At 46.0% G+C, this 27,567-nt stretch overlaps 1 protein-coding gene across 1 annotated transcript in view; it reads right to left on the bottom strand.

The window, feature by feature from the left end:
• SORCS3 (sortilin related VPS10 domain containing receptor 3) overlaps positions 1–27,567 on the bottom strand; it is a 606,047-nt gene that overhangs the window by 313,399 nt on the left and 265,081 nt on the right. The window contains exon 3 of the mRNA XM_034663620.1: positions 11,772–11,871. Within this exon, the coding sequence (XP_034519511.1) occupies positions 11,772–11,871 (100 nt within the window). The remainder of the gene's footprint in view (positions 1–11,771; positions 11,872–27,567) is intronic.

The raw sequence follows: 27,567 nt of genomic DNA, 5'->3' as shown, positions 1-27,567 counted from the left end.
GAATGCAAGTTGGTACAGCCACTCTGGAAAACAGTGTGGAGGTCCCTTAAAAAGTTAAAAATTGAACTACCCTATGACCCAGCCATTGCACTACTGGATATTTACCCCAAAGATACAGACGTAGTGAAGAGAAGGGCCATATGCACCCCAATGTTCATAGCATCTCTGTCCACAATAGCTAAATCATGGACGGAACCGAGATGCCCTTCAACAGATAACTGGATTAAGAAGCTGTGGTCCATATATACAATGGAATATTATTCAGCTATCAGAAAGAACGATTTCTCAACATTTGCTGCAACATGGACGGCACTGGAGGAGATAATGCTAAGTGAAATAAGTCAAGCAGAGAAAGACAATTATCATATGGTTTCTCTCATCTATGGAACATAAGAACTAGGAGGATCGGTAGGAGAAGAAAGGGATAAAGAAAGGGGGGTAATCAGAAGGGGGAATGAAGCATGAGAGACTATGGACTCTGAAAAACAAACTGCAGGCTTCGGGGGGGGTGGGGGAGTGGGATAGGCTGGTGATGGGTAGTAAGGAGGGCACGTATTGCATGGTGCTTTGGGTGTTATATGCAACTAATGAATCATAGAACTTTACATCAAAAACCAGGGATGTACTGTATGGTGACTAACATAATATAATAAAAAATATTTTTAAAAATTAAAAATTAAAAAAATTTTTTTAAAAAGTTGAAAGGACGCTGCCTCATGCTAGTTTGAGAGAAACGGATGCCTTCTCACAGGAAAGCGAAGTCAGCTAGATGGACATGGGGTCCTTGGGGAGTGAGAAGCATCACGGAGCAGGGGACAAAGGCAAAGAGGTTCATTTAACTGGGGAAAGAAAAGCACACTGTTGAGCACCTACTCTGTGCATGGCACACAGATGTTATTTAATTCTTAAAATTGTTTTTTTAATCCTATTGGGAGCCCCATTTACAGATGAGAAAACAAAGGTGCAGAGAAGTGAAATGACATGTGCAAGGTCACCCAGCTGGTCAGACCCAGGCTGTGCTGTGAAGCTCTTCCCTCCACAATCACACTGCCTTGCTGGGCACTAGGGAGAATCAGGACCAGGTGGCAAGTTTCTAAACTGAACACATCCTCCTTTCTCTGGAAGCCAGGAGATACTCAGGCACATTTCTCATGGCTGCTCCCTCTCTGGCTCATTTCTTTCCTCTATTTGGTCATTATAAGACAGCCCGAGCCATTTCTCAACGTTAGACTCATGCTGTGGAATGGCAGAGCTGACTGTCTGCGTCGGCTCCCGGGGGGGCCCTCCACACGGAGCTGCCAGCACCAAGCTCGGTCTCCATTTGTCACTGAGGTGAGCGGCTGGCTCTGCACTGCCGGCTCATACCCCCAGTATTCAGGGACAGGGACTTCCTTGCTGCAGAGTGGCCCCTGAGCCATTTGGCAGACCCGAGGATCCCAGGATGCTTGCCCCTCATTACCCAGACACGCTCACCAACAGAGTGTGCGCTGAGTACAGACATCTGTCGTTCTGACCTTGGGCCGGTAATGGGGGGCCGGGCTGGGGGCGAGTCATGCATGCCAATAGCAATCTCTCTGCTTGGTTGAGCTCACCAAGGAAGAAAAAAATAGAGTGATTTCTTTCACTGGTGGTGGTGGTTGTTTTTGTTACAGATATCTCTACCTCAGGGGCAGCGAGATCCATTTGCTACATAACTGTGCATCGGAACATTAGGAAGAACACATCCCCCTGCCATCCCAAGCTCTTTGTTAAAATTGCTCTTGCCTGTGATGCTCAGAAAATACACCCAGAGGTCTGGGGAAGGCAGGGCAAGGGTGGAGAGCTGGTGTGCAAGGCTTAACACGGGCACCTCATCTGCCCATCAGCTCTCGTCGGCCCTCCTGTACACAGACAGCTCTCATGCTGTCAGCCCCCTGCTCAAACACCTGCTGGGGCTCCACATGCCCCTGCCCTCAGTCCTACCTCCATCCCTGAGACCTGGGGGGACCTACAATATTTAATCCCACTCCCTCTCTTGACTTGCAACTGCTAAACTTGGTACGTCTGTGAAAACCTCCACAGCCTGCCTCCCCTAACGGATCGTCCTTGTTCTTCCTTTCTTCTCCAAATTGCAAGCTTTCTTTCCAAGTCAGCCTGATTTTTGCCTCTACTCTTCACTCGTTCTGATTATGCCACAGGATGACATCTTCCTCGAAGCCTGGTACTTTATTAAGTCTTTCCGACCGGGATACCTTGTGATTTTTTAACAGCCTTTAACATGTAAAATTCCCACCATCTCCACAGGTCACCTGGGCCTGGTGTGGAAGCCCTTGTCAGCCCATCGTGTTATTTTCTCATACCGAACCGGACTCCTTCATGCGCCAATTCAATGCCCTCTCCTTTGGGTTGAGTCCTAGGACTTTCCACTCCTACCACTGCCTCAGCCTTCACCTGTGCCCTTGCCTGGCATCTCCCCCGGCACAGAATCCTTCCCCAGAGGCTTCACTGAGTAACTATGGTGGTCAGCCAGGGTCCCTGGGATAAGCCAGGCAGAAAAACGGAACGAGCATCTCACATCACCACCCAGGAACACAGGCTTTCCTTTGATCCTTAGTTCATGCCAAACCAGAGTTTGCCCAGAATAGGAAAAGGGTTTTTTTTTTTTTCTTATTTCTTAACTCTGAAGGTTCCATAATGTTCTTTGTTGATATTTTCTGAACACACAGATGCACAAGCACACACACACACACAACCCAAATCCAATAAAAATCAAATTTTAAAAAATAGGTTAGGCAAACACAAGCCACTAAAAAGTGCAGTAAGTGGCTAATTTTTATTATTCCTCTTAAATGCCTGAACAATCTTACTGCAAATCATATCTTTATTAAAAAAAATATGATATACTCAATGCAAACCCCAAAGGGCACTTTGGAGAGAAGCCAGGCTATAGGTTTATATTCTTCCCATTTTCAAATAAAATGCAAAAGAAAAAACTAGTAATCATTTTAATGAGCCTTTAAATAAATTATTGGCTGGAGCACACTGCAGTAATTTATATGGGGAACCACATACATATATTTGCTGAGAAAGGGACTTTGTGACTAAAGAGTGAATTTCCAAGAATTACTTTAGATTCTCTTTCCTTTAAGTGATTAGTTTGAGTTGAACCACACTTCACATCCACTCCATCACCAGTCACACTTGCAAAGGCAGGTGGACACCTGTAAACCAGTGCCCACCCTCTTCTGATGTCTTAGTTCTCCTTTATTAAATTCCTCAGCCCTCAACGAAGTTTGATGCTTTCATTCTCGGGGGATTACTGTCTGGACCACTTTCCGGGTATACTAAGAGGAAAGGTTTGAACACGGAATCGTTAAAGGAAGAAGGTTTGGTCCAAGATGTGTTCTTTTTCCTTTTTTCACTCCTTCGTTTCACACATTTTCCCATAAACACTGCTCTAGCCTCTTGGTAACTGTTAATTTATGAGGCAAGAAAAACAAGGTGGTTGTGAATTAACAAGAGTGGTACCATTTCTCTCCATCAGCAGAATAATCCATCTCCCTCAGGCTGTCAGCAAGCTTGGTTTTTAGAGACAGGGAAGAAGATTGCAGGGGGAAAGGTGGCAGTGTGCCTCCTGGATGGGGCAGGATGTGAGGCCCCTGAATACCCAGGGTTTGAGGGCTGCAGCCTCTCCCCCAGGAAGCCAAGAAGCAGGCAGCCCAGCAGGGGAGGCTTGGCAGCTCCTCCGGTCAGCAGGGGGGCACAGCCAAGGAGCCCATGTGCGCGGGGAAGCTGATTCCAGTCTGTGATCATAATGTCAGCTCCATTTCAGAAGATACAATCCTCTCTTCCTTCCTTCCTCTAAGTCAATATTATGTTTCTCATTTTGCTCCCAAAGGAGACATATGTAAAAAATGCCCATTTTATGCCCATTTTACAAATGGAGTAACAGAGGTTTAGAGAATTTAAATGATTTTCCCAATCTTCACAACTAAGGGAAAGGCCGAGACCAGAAACCCTAGTTCCCTCCCCAACATCTCTTCCCCAGGGGCACCAGCCCCTTGTTTCCTGGATAGCCATTTAGCCGTGAGCACGCTACTCAATCATTCTGTCTTCCAATGTGCAAAAAGGCAGTTTGGATTTCAGGCCCTTGGTTTCTCAGCCAGGTTCATCTGAAATGGGATTCCCATAGACACCAGAGAACCAAGAAGCTACGGGTGTTTGTATGACCCTACAGCTACGACACACGTTCGGTGAGATGGCGGGGGGGGGGCGGTGCATGTTCCCATCTGTTCCCTACTTGCATTCATTTGCAGCCTTGGTTCTCTATCAGATCTGAGAGCTCCAGCAGCCGACAGCCTGCGGACCTGTGGAGAGCACCGGATTAGGAGACAGTAGACCCTGTTCCAGTCCTGGCTCTGCCGCAAATGACTTCAGGACCCGGGACAAGTCCTCAAGTGGCCTCTTCTGCTAAATGAGAGCCCACACGGTCCCAGAGGGCCCTTTCAGATCCAACTTGCAGTGAGTCTAAAATTAAACATGAGTAAAAGTGAGCATATTAGACTAAGTGGCCATCACCAAACGAACCCGAACAGGTCACTGACCTCTTCATGCCAGACTCTGACCATTTGTAAATGGAATCATGATAGTACCAACATCCCAGGGTTGTTGGTGAAGTATTAAATGGAGTCAATTCCCAGAAAACATTTAGAATAATTTGGGGCACATAGTTAATGCTCAAAAAAATGCCATCTGCTTATCATTGTTACTGTATTATCAACACCACTGTCATTAATATGGCAGACACTTGTCACCTTTGGAAACAGAAATGAACATTAGCACGAGGAGGGATTTTTCTTACTTGCTCTTTGACACACGGCTTATTATGCACATTTTGTGAAAGGAGAAAGCTTGGCTGAGGGGGCAGCGAGCGGGTAGCCATGGAGGAGGAAGTGGGACGCAGCCGAGCCGGGGCACTGCCCGCTGTCACGATCGTGTCCTCATGCCTGGGCTGCCAGAGCACATTCTGACAGCACCTCCAGCTCCCTCTCCTGCAAGAGCAGGGCTGTGCATGCCTGGACAAGGACAGGGACGCTCCTGTGAAGCTGAGTCACCTCGTGCTGATGGAAGCCAGCCCGCGGCTGTGCCCCTGAGGAGGACGCTGCTCTCGGTTAAACCGGCCAAGCTAGTAGGTTACAGGAAAGCATCCGCCTTCTGACCAAGGAACTGTAACTTCAGAAAAGAAGCTTCTAGCCTGGATGGAAGAGCTTAGCTGGCCAACAGGTGTCCTTAAAACAAAGAGCTATGGGGATCACACCTTCCAACGACTACCCAACTGGCTGTGCATGGAGCCCAAAGTCCAAGCATCGTCACATATTACAATGTAGCCCTCTGAGAGGCACTGTCCAAATGGCGGTCATCTGGGCAACCTGAACAAGAAGGAGCCTCAAAAAGGGTAGGAGCCAACCTTGCCATTATACAGATAGGGAAATGGAGGCTCTGAGTGGGGTCTGGCTTATTTAAGAACACACAGTTACCCAGGGGCAGAGCCAGGACCAGAAAGCAGAGGTCTGCCTTCTATTCCTACTCTAAAGGTGTTTCCCTTCAATGACCCCACAGGTCCCTTTGCACTGCAGGACCTACTATGTGATTCGTTTGAGTCAAAGGGAAGTCTTTGTGAGCCACACTCTGCTTAGTTGATACCTCACACAGGCCAAAAAGGCATCACCGTGGGCCCTCAGTAAGAGCACCAAGTCATATCCTTATCCTGTGACCCCTAAAGGCCACGTTGCAGATATCAACTTTAAGGCTGGAGAACAACTTAGTACCCAGAATATGGCACAGGAGACCGGCTGGATGCAAGGAACGGACATGGATTTGGGACAGCCCGCCAGGCCCCACACTCCAAGCTCCGCATCCTAGCCCATCTAAAACATTTCAAAATACAAATTTTCTTATGAAAATATGCAGAGAAAATCAGGAAAGATGACAGTGATATCAAGCTGCACCGGGCCCTCATTCCCACAGGCCCACAGTCATCTGGGGCACATGAGTAGAAGCCCCTTTCCCAAGCGGCCACTGCAGTCCCCGCCAAGCCGACATCCCTCACCGGCAGTCCCTGCCCAAGCAGACTGCACATCTCTAAAAGCAGGAAACTCCCTTCCAAAAGACTTATCTCAGAGCTAGTCACTTAACAGATTGCTTAACAGCCTGACATTATCTCTCCGCATTCTCCACTTATGATTGCTACTGCTCTGCTTCCGTGTAAGACACTTTAATACCGGTGAACTGAAAGTGTACCACCCCAAGGACTTCACTGATCCCCCAACAGTCGCAGGAGACACAGTCAGGGAACACAGGACGCCAGTAGCTTCACATCCTGTGTTTTGTTTTGTTTCGAGGTGTTCCCGTGTGTCACGGAGCTCAGGACGATGCTGCTGCATTAGGAGAATGCTATGGGAATAACCAACATCCAACCACATTCACAATGCCTCGCTAACAGCCTGACAGAGGTGGCTTGCTTGTCAGAGAAATCCGACTGGTGGTTCCCAGGCAGGGGAGCCTGGAAGTAATTATCCTCCTCAACGGTAAATCAATTAGGAAGGGAAGACCTAACACTCCCCTCCTCTTCCAAGAAACAGCGAATTCTCTAACACTGATGGGCAGAAAACCCCAAGCAGCAGACACTATTAGGGTGCTGACTGCACCCACCTGGTCCTTCTACCTGTGCCAGGGCGGCCAACCTATGAATCAGAGCAGACAGTGTGGCCTGTGTGGTCAGACAGAGGTGAGTGGGGATCCTGGGCCGCTCTTGCTAGCTACTTGACAAAAAGCAAGGGGCTCGGCTGTCTGAGCCTCAGTTTCCTCACCTGTCAGATGGGAATAAAAGTACCAGGCTCAGGGGATTAGGACTGAAACTTAGAAAAGGGGATAGAATTGAACTCAGCGCAGGGCTTGGGACTTGTGAGGAGTCAATAAGAAGTCGTTACCCTATTCTGGTATCAGACCACACAGCCTCCCCACCCACAGCTCGCCCCCAAGAGGCACACCCACCTCTACTCTGCAGCAATTTAGCCACATTCCCTGGCAGTCAGACCTTCCTATGCTCTCTGCCATTTCCAAAGGACTCTTTCCAAATCTGCAGGTGGCAGCCACTTTCGAGCCAGCACAATCAGGCCATAGCATGCCTGCATTTCCTTATCCACGTAAAGATTTGTTCTCAAATCGGCTCCCGTAGGAGCCAAACCCCTCTCTTCTCGGGGCACAAACACTTCAGCATGTTTGTATTGTACAAAGCACAGATCTGTTCAATGCAAGCTCGACCGATCAGAGGGCAAGCACTGGCTGACAGTTCTAGGAACCCAGAGACATTTGTGTCCTGTGAGCAGAAGAAGCTGTGAGAGGGAGCTCAGAGCCCCCCACCCCACAGCAGAGCCCCTCCTCGGGGACACAAACCTCACACACACCTGCTTCTAGAACGAACACACTCTCTTCATGTCCAAAGTGCCAGGCTCAGGCATCACCTGGGGAAGTGAGCTATCTGGCCAATGGCTGGAGAAAGGCAAACAGGGAGGGATGCAGAATTCACATCAAATACAATCAGGGCAGGTCATGGTCATTAAAATAATACTGATGTCACGACGTCATAGGAGAGTCTAGAACAACTTCAACTGGAGTAGCTCCCAGTATTTCACACAATACTCTCATGTAGGAAAGACCAGTAAATACAGCTAGTGCAAATCTCAACTTCCTTGATATGGAAGGATGTGTCCTGATGAATTTGTCATTCATTCCCCTCACCAACTGGAAAGTTGTTGCAGACTCCCCATTTACAAGTAATACAGTCTTGGGGTAATCAACACAGGGCCATTTTCTTTCTTTTTTTTTTTTTAAAGATTTTATTTATTTATTCGACAGAGATAGAGACAGCCAGCGAGAGAGGGAACATAAGCAGGGGGAAGTGGGAGAGGAAGAAGCAGGCTCATAGTGGAGGAGCCTGATGTGGGGCTCGATCCCATAACGCCAGGATCATGCCCTGAGCCGAAGGCAGACGCTCAACCGCTGTGCCACCCAGGCGCCCCAACACAGAGCCATTTTCTTATCTTACCTGCCTTCTAAAGTGGCTGGGAGGATTGGAGGTTATATAGATTAAGCTCCTAAAAGACAGCTGAGCATAGTAGGTGCTCAATTAATGCTAAGACTATTACTGGTAGAAGGATATACACATGTTAACACTTCTACTTTCAATGTAATGGTTTATTGGCTATCTGTATTTGAAGCTTTTATGTTGTCAAAAAAGCATTAGAAAACCAACTACTATGTAAATACAAGCACAATCTACTGTTTTGCCAGGGGCCACAGATCTCTGATGTTCTCACAGCCTCCAAGGAAAGTAGTGGCCATCTGTTAAATAAATAACTCATTAAGTAAAAAGCAAGTGTTTCCACAGGATTAACTGAAAACCTGCTGGATTTTTCACTGGCTGTCGATGAACATGGCAGCTACAGACAATTTGGGTGCTGGAGGATCAGAAGATCTTGCATAATTTGAGCGGAGATGAGAATCCAGAGACCACAGGTTTAAACTTTAAGACATAGTTAAGAAAGAAACGAAAAAGTTGAATTACAAGGTCATAATGACCCAGAGCACTAAGCAATAAAGAAGCAAATCAGAGTATATTCATTTGTATCTGTCCTTTTGCGTAAGTGGCTGGATAAGGGTAGTTCTAGTAAACTGAATATTCTAGTTAAAAGAAAAGTCACCATGTAGAGTATTTGTGAATTTTCAGCATCCAGAGCCTCAGAAGACAATCAAAAGCATTTACCATAAAATGAAAGAGAATCTAATTTCATCTTCCCTTGGATGATTCAGAAAGCACTTCAGGATCACACAGTCTCTTTATGAATTAATTTCTACTGCTAATAAAGAAAATAAATAAAACCACAGCAATAGCCTGTCATTTGTCTTTCCCCAATCTGAGTGAGGAAAATATCTATGCTTTTAACTTTCTGGGTAGCAGTGACTCTTAAGTGGGAGTTAACTGTGCTTTGATGGCATTTCTCAGAGAAGACAGACAAAATAGGCTGAATTTTGGTTAAGTGGTAATTAATTCCCATGAGAAACTGCTCTGGAGAGCCCATGGTGTGGATATCACCTCTAGGAAGGAGAAACGGAGACAGAATTTCTGCACCAGTGGTCTCTAAATCCCAGCTTTCTGTTCTTTCTGACCCTCAGTATCTGTGTTAACCAACCCTTTGTTTCTGCGCTTTTTTTAAGACTTCATTTATTTATTTTAGAAAGAGATAGAAAGTGGGGAGAGGGGCAGAGAGAGAGAGACAAGCAAACTCTGTACTGAGTGCAGAGCCTGATGCCAGGCTTGATCTCATGACCCCTGAGATCAGAATCTGAAACCAAGAGTCAGACGCCTAACCGAATGAGCTACTCAGACAACCCTCCCGCAGTTCTAATCACCTCTAGGTTGTACCAAGGAGAGATAAAGAAGTCAGGGGTAGAGAAAAACAGCAAAAGATCAAACGAGACATCATTATGAGTAGAAGCCCAACAGGAAACAGACATGATAGATTACCACCAAAATGGATGCCAACAGGTGTGACCCTTTACATCTCACTTGGGAGAAAGATGGCTGACCTATCAACTACAAGAAAATACGATTAACTCTGTTTGGTCATAGGTCAAAGATCAGAACTGACTGACATCTGCCACATGTCAAAAACCTGCTTCTTCCACAGTGCAGACACCCCAAGATGTGATTCCATCCAACCCCAAGTCACTTGTGTAGGATGGAAAAAGCTTTATTCTGGGAGTCATGAGATCAACTGGCAACACTGCCACCAACAAGCTGAGTGACGTGGGTGGACATCTATCCTCTGTGGACCTCAGCTTCCTTCTTAACGAAGGAGGCAGGGCAGAGGAAGGATTGAGACAGACCATTGCTGACTGCATTCAGTCCAGGTTTATCATGGGCCCATCATGGACGTGGCACATAGCTTTCCTCTGGGTCAGGAAGCAACTGCCTCAAGCTTCCAAGGCAGGACTAGACTGTACATTGTAAACTACCAGGCTGTGATTGTACAGGAGGAAAAGGTGCAAAGTACGGTCTGGAGCAAAGATATCTGGACTGAGAATCAAGAGTCCTGACCTCTCACCTGGCTCTGCGGGCTTTTTTGGCTTCTGTTTTCTCATCTGTAAAATGAGGTTATTGGTACAGATAAAGGATTCTGAACTGAGACTCCATGGACATCCCGGGTCCATGGGTGGGATCCCAGCTGTTCACAAACTGCTAAAAACTATTTTCCCATTTTGTGGGCAGGAGCATGTTTCCAGAGAAGAGACCTAGAGCGTTACTCACTTTTGCAAAAGCACTGCAGTTCAGAAACTAATAATAATTGCTCATATAGATAAAATCGATGATCCCTTGCAGCTCTGATGTTCAACAAGTCACATGACAAAACTGAGAACTACGGAGATGACAGCACTTTGGGACAAAGAGAAGAGAAACTACTCCACGAAAGCCAGTAATGGGTGTGCAAACAGCCATCCTGATGATCACCCAGGTTTTGGCACTTGACCGGTGGGCATAGTCTCAGGTCTGGGGCCTCCTAGCTAGATCACAGGGCACCATCATCAACGCTGAACCAGGAGTCACACATTCTATTTCCTCCCTTTGCTGGGGATTAGGGGTGTCAGAGAAGGGAGTGAGAAGAGAGGGGACTGTGAGCGCTCCTGCTATGGGACTGAATCAAAGCTGTTCTTCGAGCGGCGTAAATCATCATCATCCCAGCTTGGCCTCCACCAGGTTGGACTCAGACGTCAGGGACATCTGCACATTGGGCTGAAGCCCACCTCTGCACTTATTCTCACAAAAGAAAGGGCTGGAAACCTACAGGGGAATGCAAATCACATCGCAAGGCGAAAGCTAGGGAGTGCCATTGTCAGACTTTGAGAAACACTAAAATGGCCTTTTAGATTCCTGGTGTGTTTCTAAGGGCTAGGCCTGCCTAAGTTTCCAAACAGCAGTGCCTTCCTGGCTGCAGAAAGATCACCCACCCCAGAGCCAATATATTATACAATATTTATTTTCTAAAACGGTCCATCATTGCGTGGACTCCCAGGCCCCTCCAACCAGTGGGCCTCCATGACCACAGTCTGGTCTTCTATGATTTCCTGCACATCCTAGCTATTAAGTCAGTTGGCAAGTCAGAGAACAGAGGGGCCAGCAGAGCCGGTCTGCTCTCCCTTGCCCAGCAGGAGATCAAGGTCAAGCAGGTGAATCCAGGACCTACCTATCCTGCCCTTGGCAGAAACAGACTCCCTGTTTACAAGGAGCTCTCTGAACACAGACCAGCAAGAGGGAGGCTGGAAGAGCTCCACTCCAGAGACAAGCAGAGCCACTCTTAAATCACAGATCTGTTACTTACCACTGTCTGCCTTCAGGCTAGAAAATTATTTAATCTCTCTGATCTTCAATTTCTTCATCTGCATAATGGGGACAACAGTAACTTCTAGCCCACAGATTCACTGTGAGGATAAATGGGATAAGGCATCCCTGGCACTAGTTACATCATTTTACTGTTGTTGAAATTTGTTATTATTGTGACTACTCATGTCAAAGCATTTGGTAGAACTACAAGCAAGCTCTGTGATGCCCCTGGCCTAGAAAACAGACCCTCTCTAACTGAGTCCATGCCTACTGGTTTTCTTCTTCCTGCCCGGCCCCAGGAAGCCTCACTACCGCATGGGGAGCGCTCAGGACCCCTGAGCCCTAGTCTTACCTTCCTTTTGTTGGTGGGATTGACGTAGAGGTAACTGAGGACAGTCTTCAAGCCCACTTTGTCATTCAGCTTCTCATAGGTTGTGCCATAATCCGTTGACCTGCAGGTAAGAGAGAAAGGAAGGGAGAGATCATTTTACCAAATGGGGATTGTGTTCAGAGGGGAGCCAAGCTCCCCTTCAACTTGCACCTTTGTTCCCAAATCACAGAAGTGATTCAGAGATAAAAGGCCCCACTAATTTTAGAAGAGCAATTAGACTAGTGCATCTGCTTACTACCTAAGCTCACCCCCCTTTGCTCCCGGCCTTTCTCAGAGACCTACTTTTCTGCCCTTTGTGCCTGTCCACCTCCCCCTCTCAGAGTTCAGCCCTGGGTCCTCCATGTGGTGCTGCGGAGGGACACAATTTCCAGCCAGGAGCTGTTTGAGAGGCCAGACTGGCTCCTGAGGTCACCAGAGTCCAGCCAACCTGGATGGAAGGAAGCCCTATATGCAAGAGCTTAAAAGGTCCGCCTTTCCATGGTGGAGGAAGGAGAGCGGGTGGCTGACAGGGGGATCCCAGGAGCCAGCCTCGCGACCATGCTTTCTGCCTCACTCCCCAACCCCACTCCACACGTACCCCCCTCCCTTTTCAAACCACCAATAGCATCAGCTCTGCACCTTGTCTTTCCCCCGTTGCCTTCTTTGGCTAGGTCACAAAACTTCTCCCACCCAGGCTTTAGAAAGTCTGAGCTCAGTTTAGTTTCCCTGTGGTCACCTGACCTCATGGGTGCCTGCATTCTGCCTCAGATCCCAGTGCCTGTCTCTGGCTGGGTGCTCCCCTAGGAATTAACGGCCTGCTGCTTCCTTTTCCTGGATTCTTCACCCACTTCCCCTCCAAAATCTGATCCTGCCCTGGCCCACAGCTGTTTTATAAGCCTAGCAGCCAAGGCTTATAGTGTGTGATGACCTTTAAGAATTATCCTCACCCCATCTAATGGAGCAAATTTCATGTCCCCACACCCAGCTGAGATGCCCACCCTCACCTCTGTGAAGGCCTCACTAACCCTCTTCCCAGTCACCCTCACCCCCTCTCTGCCCTGGAATAAGTTTCCCCAGCCCACTGTGTGCCCAAAGCACACTGTGCGTGCCTCCTTTTGGCTCTGTGATATTGTCGTGATGAGTTTCTTTAAGTTCTGGTCCCCTTAGCACAATGTCAGCTCCCGAAGGACAGCATTCTCAGAGAACGCTATGGTGAGATGAAAGAACATGAACTTTGGGTGTTGAAAAATCTCAATTTCTTTTTTTTAAATTCTAATTATTTATTTAACAGGGAGAGATTGCACAAGCAGGGGGAGCAGCAGAGGGAGAGGGGAAGCAGGCTCTCCGACGAGCAGGGAGTCCAACCTGGGGCTTGATTCCAGGACCCTGGGATCATGACCTGAGCCGAAGGCAGCCACTTAACTGACAGAGCCACCCAGGCACCCCACAAAATCTCGACTTCCTTGCTAGATCCTCAGCTCTCTGGTTGCGTGACCACATGCAAGTCACTTAACCTGCTAGAGCCTCAGGTTTCTTACCTAAAAAAAATCAGGGAAATTTGATCTCACAAGGCATTTGTAAGGATGCAAAAATAAGACACATGGGAAACCTCCTGATAGGATGTAGGCATAATGAAATGTCAAAAAAATATAAATGTAAAAAGAAAAAGGACATTCACTTCTCCCTTCCCCAAAATGTACAGAACCAGGCTGTACACATCGTACACACTCGGCATGTTTACTGAATAAACAAATAGCAGTATTTCAAATCCCTCCCTAGGCTACTGGCTCCACATGGTCAGTGTCTGTGGTAACTTTTACAACCAACCCCCCCCAAAGTGACTTCTTATCTTCTGTCTCCTGTCTACCTTTAAGCACAGGGAATCACTCCCAATCTTTCTTGTTGCCTTTATCTCTCAAACCCAGCTCAGTCTCCAAGTCTTAATGATTCTATCTCCTAAATAACCTGGACCCCTGGTCTTTCCATCTTCACGTCAATGCTGTGGCTCATGCATCATTATTTTTTGCAATAGTCCTGCAACAGGAGGCTTTTCCTCCAGCCTTCTCCACCTTCTGCCATCCCCCATGCTGTCAACAGGCTATATTTCCACCTTTGGGTCTCTCCACCTCATCCTTCGTAGTAATGACCACTGCCTGCACATAATGAGGTTATAGCTTCCAAGCTTAGTCTTGTCAAATATGGCTTTAGTCTTCAGTACTAGACTCATTCCCAGCCACCTGCTCCCTGCCCCTTTCTCTCCAGCCTCACCAAACTTTCCTGAATGTCCTGTGTTTTCACTGCCCTCCATTTCTGTAAGTATCATTCCCTTTGTGTGAACTATCCCTGTGCTATTTCCTCTGCTTGGGACATTTCTCTCCAACCTCTGACACCACCAATACCACCCTCCTTCCAGCCTCCCCACTGGGAAATTAATCACAATTTCCTTTGCATTCCCATATCACCTTGTATATATTTCTATGTTAGAATTTATCCTATCATTTCAGTCATACTATTTTTATTCTAGGATTTCTTCCTTGACTATAGCTCCCTAAGGGCAAGAGCCATTTCTTGTAACAACCCCAATGCCTTGTACCCTGTCTGATGCAAAGTAAGTGCTCAAGGTTTGTATATTATTCCATTTTGCTTTATCTTCGTAAGAATGAATGAATGGTCATTCATGTTCTTAGTTGATCGAGTTTTTGGCTTACTGCTAATGTCTGGTGGCCATTCAACACATAGCCACACCTAGAAAACACATATCATCTTGTTGGATGCTGGCACATGTGGAAAAGTCTAGCAGCATCTGGTGCCAGGGAAGGATCTGTGGTTCACTCACACTAGCATTGAGGTTAAGTGACCAATCACCCCAGGCTCCAATCCTCTCCAGGGCAGGGAAGGAGAAAGCCTAATCTCTAAAGGCAGTAAGTTGCATACTTTTAATAGTCCAAATAAAATATTTTATAGGATGACTCACTTCTTGGTTCTGTACTCTTGAAGGTATAAAGATAGCATGGTGTGAAGAAAGAACATTGAACCTGGAGTCTGGAAATCCAGACTCTAGAAGTGACTCTGAAACATATGCAAAGTGCTACCCTAGACAAGCCAATTCCCTACACCTGTTAAAGAAAAAAATTATCCCAACACCTGTTAAAATGGTAAGGCAGACTTCATTCAGGACAAAGGCAATACGTATAGAGACCACTGCAATGGGGTTTTCCAATGAGAGAGACTGAGCTCAACTCTGAATACAATGAAAAGCAAGGAATTTACAGCCAAAGAGAAGGGTGGGGGTGAGTGGATGGAACATTACTAGAGGGTAGAGTAATTCCTTTATAAACTGACCTGATGGGATCTTACTGAAGGCAGGCCAGGGTGATGAGACATCTCCTACGGCATGGTAGGGGTGAGGAGACCGGTCAGATATTGAGGGGAGGGGATTCTGGCTAAACTGACTTAGCAGGATTCTTGGTAAAACTGGGCTTTTGAGGACACATCCAAGGGCAGAGCCTACTTCACAAAGAGCCCCAAGGGTCCTGACTAGAGTTTGGCCAATAAGAGCGTCTGTCAAGCCCTATTCTATCGTCAAAACAAGAGGTTTAACTCCCCAAATCATAAGGCCCCATCTGGATCTTAAATATCCTATGCCAGCAACATGGAGCTAAGCTGTTTTCCAACCAGTGAACTTTCCTCACTCCATACATAGCAAACATCTTACTTTTATAAAGAGCTAAATTCTCAGGGCTCCCTGCATGACTGATGTCACAACAAACTTCCTTCCAGAATCCAAATAAGCCTCATCAAAGGTAGTGTGCTTATAGCACCACACATGGTCTCTCTTTCTGCAGACTGCACTAAAGATTCGCAGAAACTCTGCTCTTCTCCAAGAGTGGCTGCTTCTCCCAGAGTGCGGACTTCCCTACAAAGGCTTCTCCACATGTTAGCTTCCTCTGCTCATTCAGACTGACCGAAAAGGTCTCACTCACTGAGGACACCTCAAGGGGCCCGGATACCTGTGGGATGAAAGGTGCCCTGGAGTCCGTCCTTTCCAGCATAGACGCTGCACACCACATTGACCACGGAGCTTAGGGGGCCCCCTTTGCCTGGGGTGAGAGGCAGCTTGCAAGAGGCCTCAGCCCCATTGCCAGAGACAGCTGCACCCACAGAACTCACTTTGACAAGAAAGCAGACCATCCTCCACCTTGTCACTCCAGACCCCTCCACTGGGGTCACTTGGAGGAAACAGGCTCCTTTCTCCTATTTCAAAGCAAGCCTCTCAAATCTTGACACTAGGCTCCCAACACTGAAATGTCCAGAAAACTGGAAGCATCACACATATGCATCCCGCACCTGTCATGAACCTAGCATGATGCTGGTTACCATTCTGAATCGTTCTGAACACACAGAGAACCTGGAAGGCAACAGGTGACAGGTGCAAGGCCACAGCCTTTTGGCTTCTGTGCCTTGGCTCAGGTTACCCAAATCCAGCAGGCTATTCCACTACATTCTCCTTCTCTTTCTTCCTGTCTTTTTAATGAATTATTTCCAGCACACAGAAAAATACGAGATGCCAATCATATGCCCACTACTAGATTTAACAGGTATTAATGTTCATAAGCAACATATAATCTTTCAGAGTTTTTCACATTTACGTAAGCCTTTTATACAGGACGTATGTCCTGCAGCTTGCTTATTTTGCCAAACATTCAAATTCTGGGATTTATCTATGTTGACACACCTAGCCATAATTCGTCCTTAAAAAAAGAAATTATTTGTTTATTTGAGAGAGAGAGAGAGAGAGACAGCATGTGAGCAGGGGAAGGGGCAGGGGAAAAGGGAGAGAGAGAATCCCAAAGGGCAGAGGGAGAGGGAGAGAGAGAATCCCAAGCTCCCAAAATAGGGTTTGATCTCATGACCCCAAGACCTTGACCTGAGCCGAAATCAAGAGTCAGATACTTAACCAACTGAGCCACCCAGGTGCCCCAAATTCATCCATTTTTTTTTAAGATTTTTTATTTATTTGACAGACATAGAGACAGCCAGCTAGAGAGGGAACACACGCAGGGGGAGTGGGAGAGGAAGAAGCAGGCTCATAGCAGAAGAGCCTGATGTGGGGCTCGATCCCAGAATGCCGGGATCACGCCCTGAGCTGAAGGCAGACGCTTAACCACTGTGCCACCCAGGAGCCCCCCCAATTCATCCATTTTTAACTGCTGTAGAGCATGACAGCTTATAAATAAACCACTGTCGATCCTTTCAACTGCTAATAAATATTTTGTTTTTTTTCCTTTAAAATTTGTAATGGTAAGCAGTGTTTCAATGAATATTCTTGTCCATGGCTTCTCACATATTTATGAAGAAAAGTTTCAGAGGAGACACCCTGATGTGCAATTACTGCTACATACTCTATGCATAACTTCTATTTTGCTTGTTGTTGACAAAATTTTCTCCAGGAAGGACGCAGACACTCCCTTATTCTCCAGCTCCAACAACTAAGTCCTTTATTCCCAGGGCCTATGTCCATAGCTTCTGACCAGTCTCATCCCAGCTATCTCTGATTCCAGAGTCCTGAATTGCAGAGCATCTGAACTCAGTTAGCATCTGGGCCCTGAATCCTGGCCCCACTAATGCTAACCCTGGTTTTCCCATTGGTACCATAGTGGGTCACCCACTTTATGTCTCCCTCACCTGCCCAGGGACCTGCTTGCTACCTAGCTGGGCCTCCCAGCTGCCAAACCACTCACGCTACTCCCCAGGTACCCAATACTGATTGGCAGGCTGGATGCCCTGCGTCTTCAACTTCTGAGATGTAATCGGGTTTATGTCTGGACCTGACTCTTGGCCTGAACCCCACAACTATGCAGGCACTCTTGTCCTATCCTGATAGTCTTCCAGAAGAGCTCTGTGTGGGCTGGCACATTCCAGGAGAACATCCCAGCCTCATCTGCCATAACCCTGGTTGTTTGCCTAGGCCACTCTCTCCATGACAGCTTCCAGAGTTGAGTTGAGAATACGGTATACTTTTATCCACCCAGCAAGCTCCTACTCTTCTAGTGAGCTTCTGGGGGGAAAGGCTGGTGGCAACAAACATATGGGATGCTATTTCAAAAGTAAAAGAACAGAAAAGAAAAACTTTCAGCCAACGCAGCCAAGTCAGCTTCCCAGTAGAGACGAGCCGTAACTCAACACCTCCCGTTCCAATGCCATGTTCCTGCCAGAGGTGAGAGGACTCTGGAAGGCACTCTGCCAGTTCTCACCGGCCCTCCAGATGTTCAGGATCCAGTGGGCACACTGCTTCCCTTACCCAGCCAGCTGCCTTCCCTCGTTCACTACCAAGCTCCTCAGCCCCCTCCTCCCTCCCTCTGCAACCCTTGCCCAGGATTCTGCAAAGCAAAGTTGCGGGGACACCACAAGTCTTTTCACTCCTGGATTCTCCTCTCAGTCTCTCATCTCCTCCATGGACTCCTTTCTCTGTGAGGTCATCCAAATTCAGCAATCACAGGCTTTATTGTTCCTTTTCCTATTAGCAAGTTTATTTTGTTTTGTTCATTTCTTCACATACACCTATCTATTATCGATTGTGGCTCCTGCCATGTGCCAGTCACTGGGCTCTGCTTCCCCTTTCGGACACTGTGTCGTTCCAGCTCAGGTTAGCAAACTTTTTTTCTGGAAAAGGACTAGAGAGTACATATTTTAGGTTTCCCTGATCTCTATCACAACCGCTCAACTCTGCCCTTGAGCTCCAAAAGAGCCAAACATGGTATGTCCATGCATGGGTGTGGCTGGGTCCTGACACAACTGAATTTACAAAAACAGGCGGTGTGTAATTTGGAGGCCCCTGCTCCAGCGGATCAAAGCGTCAGCACATACCACCCCCACCACCAGCCTGACTCCCACCCTGTTTCTGTCTCTGGGACAACTTCCCAAGCTTCCTGCCAGGGCTGCAGATGCCCTAACTCACCCTTCCCAGCCTGATTGCCACATCAGGTCAAAATGCCTGCCTGAGCCCCACATTCAAGCCCCCACAGTCTGCCCCGCCTACCTTCCATTTCCCACTCTCCCAGTGAGGGATGGCTGGCAACTGTCCAGACTTCCCCCTTTTCTGACTCTCAGCTCTCCTTGTACTGATTACATGGTGGGGACATTTCCTACAATTTCAGCCCACGCCCTCCTCTTCATTTGTTATCAACAGCCCCTTGGAGTTCCCTATTTATTCTCCAAATGGGCAAATTTTCTTTTCAGCCATTGCTAAAAGCTCTTTAAAAGAGAAATAACAAATGACATTCTCTTGAATCTCTGAAAGTGCAGAGCACAGCTCTAAGAAGACAAAACAAGGGAGACAGGATGGGGGCAAAGCCAACTAGTCACAGAGCTGGAAGAACTAGCCATGTTCTGCTCCACTAATGCTCAGCTCAGACAATACAGTGGCTGTTGTGTCAATGAAGAAGAGTGAGATACCTAGTCTAGGATCTGATAAAAGCCCTTGTGCCATAAATGCTATGACTGTCATTTTTATGAATGTCCCAGATTGTATTTTCTCAACAGCAGTCACCTTGTTTTCTTTTCCTTGATTTACACTTCTTACACTAACGGGGGGTAAGGCATATGAATGCCCAATAAATCATTAAAGAATCTTTGGCCACTGTTTCAGTTTGCTACCATGAAAGTACAAGATGGCCCAGCTGCCTGGAAAATCAGAAGATAGAACCAAGCTTCAAAGTGGCATGCCTTGGGGAAGCACCCACCAGCCACTCCCCCTGAGTATGTTCCAGTGAACTACACTGAGGATAGTCAACAATCAAAAGCCACAGGCAATTAGGGGCTCTGGTGTGTGGTGAACCACAGAGCATTCTAGGGTCAAGGTCAGGAGTTTCCACAGCACAGCTCCAGACCAATGGCTGCCCAGAGAGTCTTTATGATTGAAATGGGAAAACCAGTGATGCTCCCCTCTGGCCTGTTCCACTTCTCATCTTAAGGCCCATGCGCTCCAAGCCATATTAATTTGTATCTTTGCAATGGCAGGAGCCCAGCTTGACCACAAGTAACTAGACATATAACTAATTTCAGACCTCAAGCCAAGAGCAAGTGATTTAAATAGCTTCATTCTCCAAGTGGGTATTGGTCCCATCCTCCGTTTAAAAAAAAGCACAGGCAGGCCAATGCCAAGGCAGAAGCTCACAAAGCTCTCAGTGACCTCTCTGTGTTATCTGGCTCCTCGGCTGCATTATCTAGTCTCACAGAGAGAGGCACAATGACACAGAATAATTAATTCATCTCTATGTCCTCCTGCCCCAGCTATTTCAATGAGAGCCACCACTGGGTTTCAAATACAGAAAATTGGGGGTCAGCTGACCCTGAAGACCAGGTCATGCAGAATTCATGGCTTATATCAGATAAAATGGAGATCCAACAGCAGCTCCATCCCAGCACAGATCTAGGAGGGAAGGCTGGGGAGTGTGGGGTTGGCCCACAATTCAGATCCTTGGTCTTTCTCATTGTTCTCACTGAAGAACCTCAGTTCAGACACTAAGGTTGTTGGGTTGTTATTGTGAGGATTCAAAAGGACAATCTCAATCCTATCAGCCAAGAGGCCTGTTTGTGTCATACAGGTAAGGACAGGAAAGAAGTCCTCCAGAGAAAAGAAAAAGCATGAGAAGACCCCCACAAAGGTGTGACATCCCATAATTCACTGCACCTTTGTTCATGTGATCATAATGAAATGGCAATCATTAGGAGAAAGACTCAATAAGACACAGTGTGTTTTACAACACACACACACACACACACACACACACATACACACACTGTATAACGACATTAAGGAATATGGTAGATCTGAAAATTACTGCCCTAGAAAAGTCCCTAACATATGACTACATGCAAAGGGTTACTGAACAATCATATATTAAATACACAAACGGTACAGCCAGACGAAATAAAATATATTTCCATTAAGTTTCTAAGTGTGTACACAGTATATTTTAAACATTCTAGAGCAAAACACAAATAACTAGTAATAGAAGTTAACTCTGGGTAAAAGATTGGGGTGGTGTCCTTGGATACAGGAACAGGAGTCTTTTTGAAATGTTGCAAAGTTTTAAAATAAAAAGGTATCCATGTATCACTCCTATAGGTAAAAATAACTGTAATAAAGTGATTTGTTACAATGTAGATAGTAAATTGACACATCTCTAGAGGAACCCTATCATTTGCATTCAAAAAGACAGCCCAACGTAATCATAAGAGGATTCATTCAGAGTCAAGCAGATTTGGTTTCAAATCCAGCCTGTGGAACCTCAGGCTAATTACATAAGTCTCGTGTTTCCTATCCACTCCATGAGAATATAAATATTGCCTTCATAGCATTACTGTGAAGCTTAAATAGCCCTAATATCACAGAGCTCACTTCACCATCAGCTGTTGGGAGACCCCATGGTAGAACAATAATTGCTGGAGGAGAAACTGTCCTGTCCAGTTCTGAGCAAACAGCCGCCGAGTTGTAGTTACACAGTCACCAGCGGACGGCAAATGCCATCCCATTCCCATCAAATCCGCAGTAAGCTACCAAAAGGCACGAGGGAAGATGGAGGGGTTGCTACACATCATCAGAGATAGCCTCCAGCAGGTGGCCAATGCTTGCAAATTAAAGTCTAGGGAAAACAGAATCAAATTTTTTTTTTCTACTAAGTTTTCCTGGGGAAAAAAAATAATGAGGCATGAACTAGAAGGTGCTGGGCAGTTTTGGCAAGGCATCCCTGTCTGGGGAGTAGATATTTACCATTTCCCTTTAAAATTACATGCAGCCGGTTGGGTCCCTATGACATGCGAGCAATTATGTCTGTTCGTTCACTTCCAGAAACCCCCAGGATAAAATGTATAGCTGCCTAATGGAGAAATGTGGCTGATGGCGAGCCTCTGGACCACCCCACTACCCTAGACAAGTTCAATTCTGGGTCCCCTTCATTTGTAAATCGTTTTCTTCTCAGGGATAAACACAATGCCCTTGTATGTGGTGAGCACTCAGCGCAGTCATTAGTTACTGTCAATTAACAGGAGTCTGTTCCTCCCAGGAGCAGTCAGCCCTGTAAAGAAGAGAGCCTGTCCCTTTGCTGTATCCTCCTCCAAGAAGCCTCTCATCTCTCCCGTCTCTGGTTTCCTAGCACCCCTCCTCTGTGTCACTCTCAGGGAGCACCGCACCTGCTCTCTGGGGACAGACATCTCCTCCCTTCTGCTGTTGTTTTATGTCATTATTTAACTTTTTCTGCATGAGGCTTCATTCTCCAGACAGAATAAGTTCTCTGAGGTCAAGGAACTCCCTTGGATGTCTCTTTTAACCCCTAAAGCATGCTGAATAATGCCATGCAGGGTAGATACTCAAACTGAGCAAATATGTTCCAGGAACTGAAATAGTCACATTCAAACATCCCATTTTGACTGTGAAAATGTTCTGCTGTCAGAGACTAAGAACAAAGCAGATGTTCCCTCATGCAGGGCTGGCTCTACCAGTTATCCTGCTGGTCATTCAGGGGAAAAAGAAGACTAAAGTCTTCCAACACCAAATATCTCCCAACACAGGAAAGAAGAGGAAATTCTCAGACACCAAGGAGTGAATCCCAGCTCTTCTATTTAAGGCTATTTTATCTTAATCACCACATCTGCTCATGGGCCCAGACACCCCTTTCTTTACAAGAATTATACACTGATAGCCACACTCCCTCCATAGTGTCAGCTGCCCAACATTATTTCAATATTTGCCCTGTTGGGACTGACATTCCACATGCCAAATGCTCAAAACAAGAGACCAGAGCACTACAGGGCATGGAAAGCAGCCCCAGTTTTTTGTTTTTCTTTTTTTTTTTAAAAGCTTTCCTTTTGAAAGTCTAAGTAAGAAAAGGCAACCCAGCTAGAAGTTGGGTTTATCCTCAAGTCACAGAGTATTCCTTAAACCATCACTGTGGCCCCTTGCAAAATGCCCCCTCTGAAATCTGAGCTCGCTGTCACCTAAAGCCCAGGCGGCACGGGCTGACTCAGGAGATTGGTTCCTATGCCACACTCTCTGCTCTTCTTAACAGATAAAAGTACTGAAAATTTATGGTAGAACATGAAATATAGAAAAGAGTAATGCACAACATAGACATCAATTGTAGCTACACCATATAGAGAAACCCTCAGTGAACATCTGGTGTGCTTTTTTCTCTAATTTATGTGCACGTGTACTTTTCTAAAACTCGGGGTCATTTTTTGTATATTGTTTGGTGTCCTTTTTCATTTAACCTAATATTTTAAGGATTCCCCCATGTTGTTAGATATTCAATATAACGATGTATCACAATTTATGTTAACTCTCTTCTTGGCCAGTTGGTCGGTTTCTGGCCAAATTTTTACATGCTAGAACTTTAGTGTGCGTCCTTGTACATAAATCCTCATGTGCATCTTTATTTGTTTCCTTAGAATAGATTCATGTAAGTGCAATTATTAGTTCAAAGGGGACAAATGATCATTAAGGCTCTTGTTATAAACTGCCCTACAGAAACATTCCGGTCAATCTGCACTTCCACCAGTAATAGACGGGAAGACAAGTTTCACCGCATAGTTGCTGACATTGGGCATTACGAATTTAAATTTTCCAGACATATGTGTTCTAAGATACCAGAGGACATACATCTTGACACCAAAACACTGTGAAAGTATGAGACCTTGACTGCATTTTCACACCGGAATACCATGCCTTTAACGATGGCTCTCCAATGTTTATGACTCAGGATTCCTTCAGACTTTTAAACATTATGGAGGACTGGACCTGAAGAGATTGAATTCACATATTACATCTGTATGTACTATATTAGAAACGACATCAGATAAAACTTTACACTTATTCACTCATCTTAAAGTAAGAATAATAAATCAGAAATACCACACTTTTATGGAAAACAACTACAGTTTCCAGAACAAAGACAATTTAGTGAGAAAAAGTGGCATTGTATACTTTTTTGCAAAACTCTTCAATATTTGGTTTCATGGAAGACAACTGGATTTTCCTATGTATGTCTGCATTTAATCTGTTATGGAATCACCTGTATCACGTAGCTTCTAGGAAACCCCACAGCACACCAGTGAGAAAATGAGAATAAATTAAGGGCAAAACACATTTTATTATTAGAAAAGAGTTTGATGTCATTTAGGCCCCGGAAGGTCACGGACATCCACCAGGGACTCCATGGCCACCTGTGGAGAGCCACAGCCCTGTGCCAAAGGACGACGGCCCAATCCCAAGAGGACCACAACACAAAAAGATGTTTTATTTTTGTTTGTTTTTTTAAACTAAAGTTATGGACTTCTTGCAAATCTCCTCTTTACACATTGTTCTTCTCTAGACCCTTGGAAGTTCAGCTCCAGCCTCCTTCAGAAAGCCTTCTTTCCCCCCCTGCCCTGGGATCTTGTCCTTCTCTGAGGCTCTGCTGCTTTTAGGTATCTACAGCACCGCCCGGCCTATACCCTCTGATTTTCACAGTAACTTGTCCCCATCCAAACTAGAAGCTTCTTGCGGTCACAGATCAAGCCCCTGGCACACACTTGGGCTTCATAATTGACCTCTCGGAAGAGTGCCACCCTAAATCACTGTGGCATTTAGGTAACCTGTGCACAGGGCCTTATGCAAAACATTTCCTCTTGAAATATTTCATTCAATTCTCATCAAGTTCCTTTGACATAGGTTTTTTATCTTTTTCATAAAATGAGGAAATAGAGACTCAGAGAGGTGCAGTGACTCAGTAAACAATGGTGTAGGAACAGGAATCAAGGTCAACTGATCCCAAATCCCCTGGGCTCTACCCTGGTGTGTGGCTAGCTATTTAAGCAGTGGTAAAGGAGCAAATGCTTCACAAGGTATCCCATGGTGGGGGGTTCACTGACTCAGCCTTTCAGGGGATCTCCAAAGGCATTGCTAACTAGGAGGCATTATGGGTATTAAAGAGGAGAGTGTTTGAAGTCAAAATTAGGCTGGAGGCCTTGCTCTCCCCACTTACTCTACTATGACACTGTACACCTTGCCTTATCTCTCTGGGCCTCAGTTTCCCCATCTCTAATACTGGTATAACAACTGCCACCAGGCAGAGTTGTTGGGAACCCTCTATTTAAAGTGAGAAATCTGCATAAAGCACAGTGCAAGAACCCGCTGAGTCCCCCGAAATCCTTCCGTTCCTTCCTAAGGCCATCTTTCCACCATTCTCTATTTCCCCTCGCAAAAACAAGAATGACTTCATGAAATGAAAGCAGAAACTTCCTACAGTCTGAGCAATTTATTGAACAGAAAAACAGTTTATCCTAAACACCTGGATCTGGGATCTCTGGAGCACAGAAGCTGCAGGAGCCTAGGCCAAAAGAATGGCTGGAAAGAGAGGACAGTGGTTTTTACAAAAAGACCTTCACTGCCAATTCCTGTGGCAGCCTGCAGGGGTCTTGGCTCTGGACCAAGCCACCAGACCCCACCCCCCTCAACATGCAGAGACATTCGTCAGGCCCATGTCCACTCCGAGTCCCTGGAAGTCAGCATCTTTGCTGAAATGGGTTGCTCCCATAGGGGGAAGGGTAGTACTCAACTGGGCAAGTCAAGATGCAGAGAGGAGCCAGCGCCCTGATTAGGAACAGAGTGTCTCTCAGCACATTAACAAACACCAGGACTGGCAGCAACATGATGCTACTGAGTGTCTCCAGTGACTCAAACTTCAGCACTCAGCCAACACTGTAAGTTCTGGTCTATCGGGTTTCCAGAATCATGTTGTTACAGACACTCCTTGTTTCCAACCCAAAACAACACTTCACAGTTTGATTACTCTTCTCTTTTGTAAAATGAGAGGGTTGGAATCATTGATCCCAAAAGCCCCTGCCATCTCCAACCTTCTGTGCATCTGATCAAGATCCAAACGGCTTCTGGTTGCTTCCAAAATGCAGATCTATGCTCTAAGGATGCAAATGTGCCACTGAGGTCCTGCAAAATCTGCCCAAGTTAGAGCATGTGGTTGAAGTAAGTGTTCAGCTTACCAAAGGTCTACCAGCCTATGGATCCCCTAATCTAGGCACCTACAGGACAGCAGTCTGAAAGACTCACAGGGTCTTGGGGCGGCAAGACCAACTCTCATTAAATAACTAGAAATCAAGACATGAGTGAGTCCTGAAGGCCAAGAAATAAAGCCCAACACCTGAACCACCAGAAAATGACAGGTAAAATGATGCAGCACATACGTCAAATTCTGATCAACTCCTCTTCTGGAGAGATTAGAAGAGAAGGAGAAGCTTGGGGAGGGGGGTGGTGATTAGGAAAAGGGCTCAAAAATGCAATTAGATAAAACCCTGTGAGGACAAGGGCCCTAAGTCCCTAGTGTCCACTCCCTGGTACTTCAACTCCATTTTATTTTTTTTATTTATTTTTTTTAATGATTTTTTATAATATTATGTTAGTCACCATACAGTACATCCCTGGTTTCCGATGTAAAGTTCGATGATTCATTAGTTGCGTATAACACCCAGTGCACCATGCAATACGTGCCCTCCTTACTACCCATCACCAGTCTATCCCATTCCCCCACCCCCTTCCCTCTGGGGCCCTCAGTTTGTTTCTCAGAGTCCATAGTCTCTCATGTTTCATTCCCCCTTCTGGTTACCCCCCCTTTCTTTATCCCTTTCTTCCCCTACCGATCATCCTAGTTCTTATGTTCCATAGATGAGAGAAATCATATGATAATTGTCTTTCTCTGCTTGACTTATTTTACTTAGCATTATCTCCTCCAGTGCCGCCCATGTTGCAGCAAATGTTGAGACAATGTTCATAGCAGCAATGTCCACAACAGCTAAATCGTGGAAGGAGCCGAGATGCCCTTCAACAGATGACTGGATTAAGAAGTTGTGGTCCATATATACAATGGAATATAACTCAGCTATCAGAAAGAACGAATTCTCAACATTTTATTTTTTTAAAGATTTTATTTATTTATTTGAAAGAGAGAGACAGAGAGAGAGAAAGAGAAAGACAGAAAACATGAGCAGGAAGGAGAACCTGAAGGCAACTCCAGGCTGAGGACAGAGCCCAATGCAGGACTTGATCCTATACCTGGGTGATCATGACCTGGGCCAAAACCAAGAGTCAGATGCTCAAACGACTGAACCACTCAGGCGCCCCTCTGTTTTAATAAGTCATAAGAGATAAATGGGTAGGAAGCAGTTAGAACAGATGCAATTGGATAGCAGTATGGTTAAATGGCCAAGTTTTGGAGTCAGAGACATGGTGGTTTCAAGGCCGGCTCCGCACCCCTGACTGAGCAGGTGATCGTCAGCAGGTCACTTAACCTCTGTGCACTTCAGTTTTCTCATCTATAAAAGAGGCAAAATTATCCAAGGCAACTACTGCACAGGGTTGTTTGAGAGCTCAATGAGGAAATGCACATGAAGCACTTATCACAATGTCGGTATTACAGGTTCTTAAGAAAAGGTGGCCATTATTAATACAATGATGAGGACTACAATGTTGAAGACAGAGACATTTATTAGTGCTAAAGGATCTCAGAGGAAAAGAAGAAAGACTTCATGGGAGAAGGGAGCCTTGAGGAAAAGGTGAAGTGTGGAAAGCCAAAGCAAAATAAAGAGCACGTCCAAGGGCTTCGAACCTGAAACATGCATGTTATTTTCAGAAGATCATTGGGAAATGGGGCAGGCCTGAAAGAAATGTTCTTATATAGGCATAAAGGGGTGTAAGTTGAGATTAGGAGAATAAGACCCTGTGAAGGGT

Source organism: Ailuropoda melanoleuca, chromosome 6, assembly GCF_002007445.2.
Source record: "Ailuropoda melanoleuca isolate Jingjing chromosome 6, ASM200744v2, whole genome shotgun sequence".
Lineage (NCBI taxonomy): Eukaryota > Metazoa > Chordata > Mammalia > Carnivora > Ursidae > Ailuropoda > Ailuropoda melanoleuca.
The sequence above is the reverse complement of the archived record's forward strand: the minus strand, read 5'-3'. Positions and strand labels throughout refer to the sequence as shown.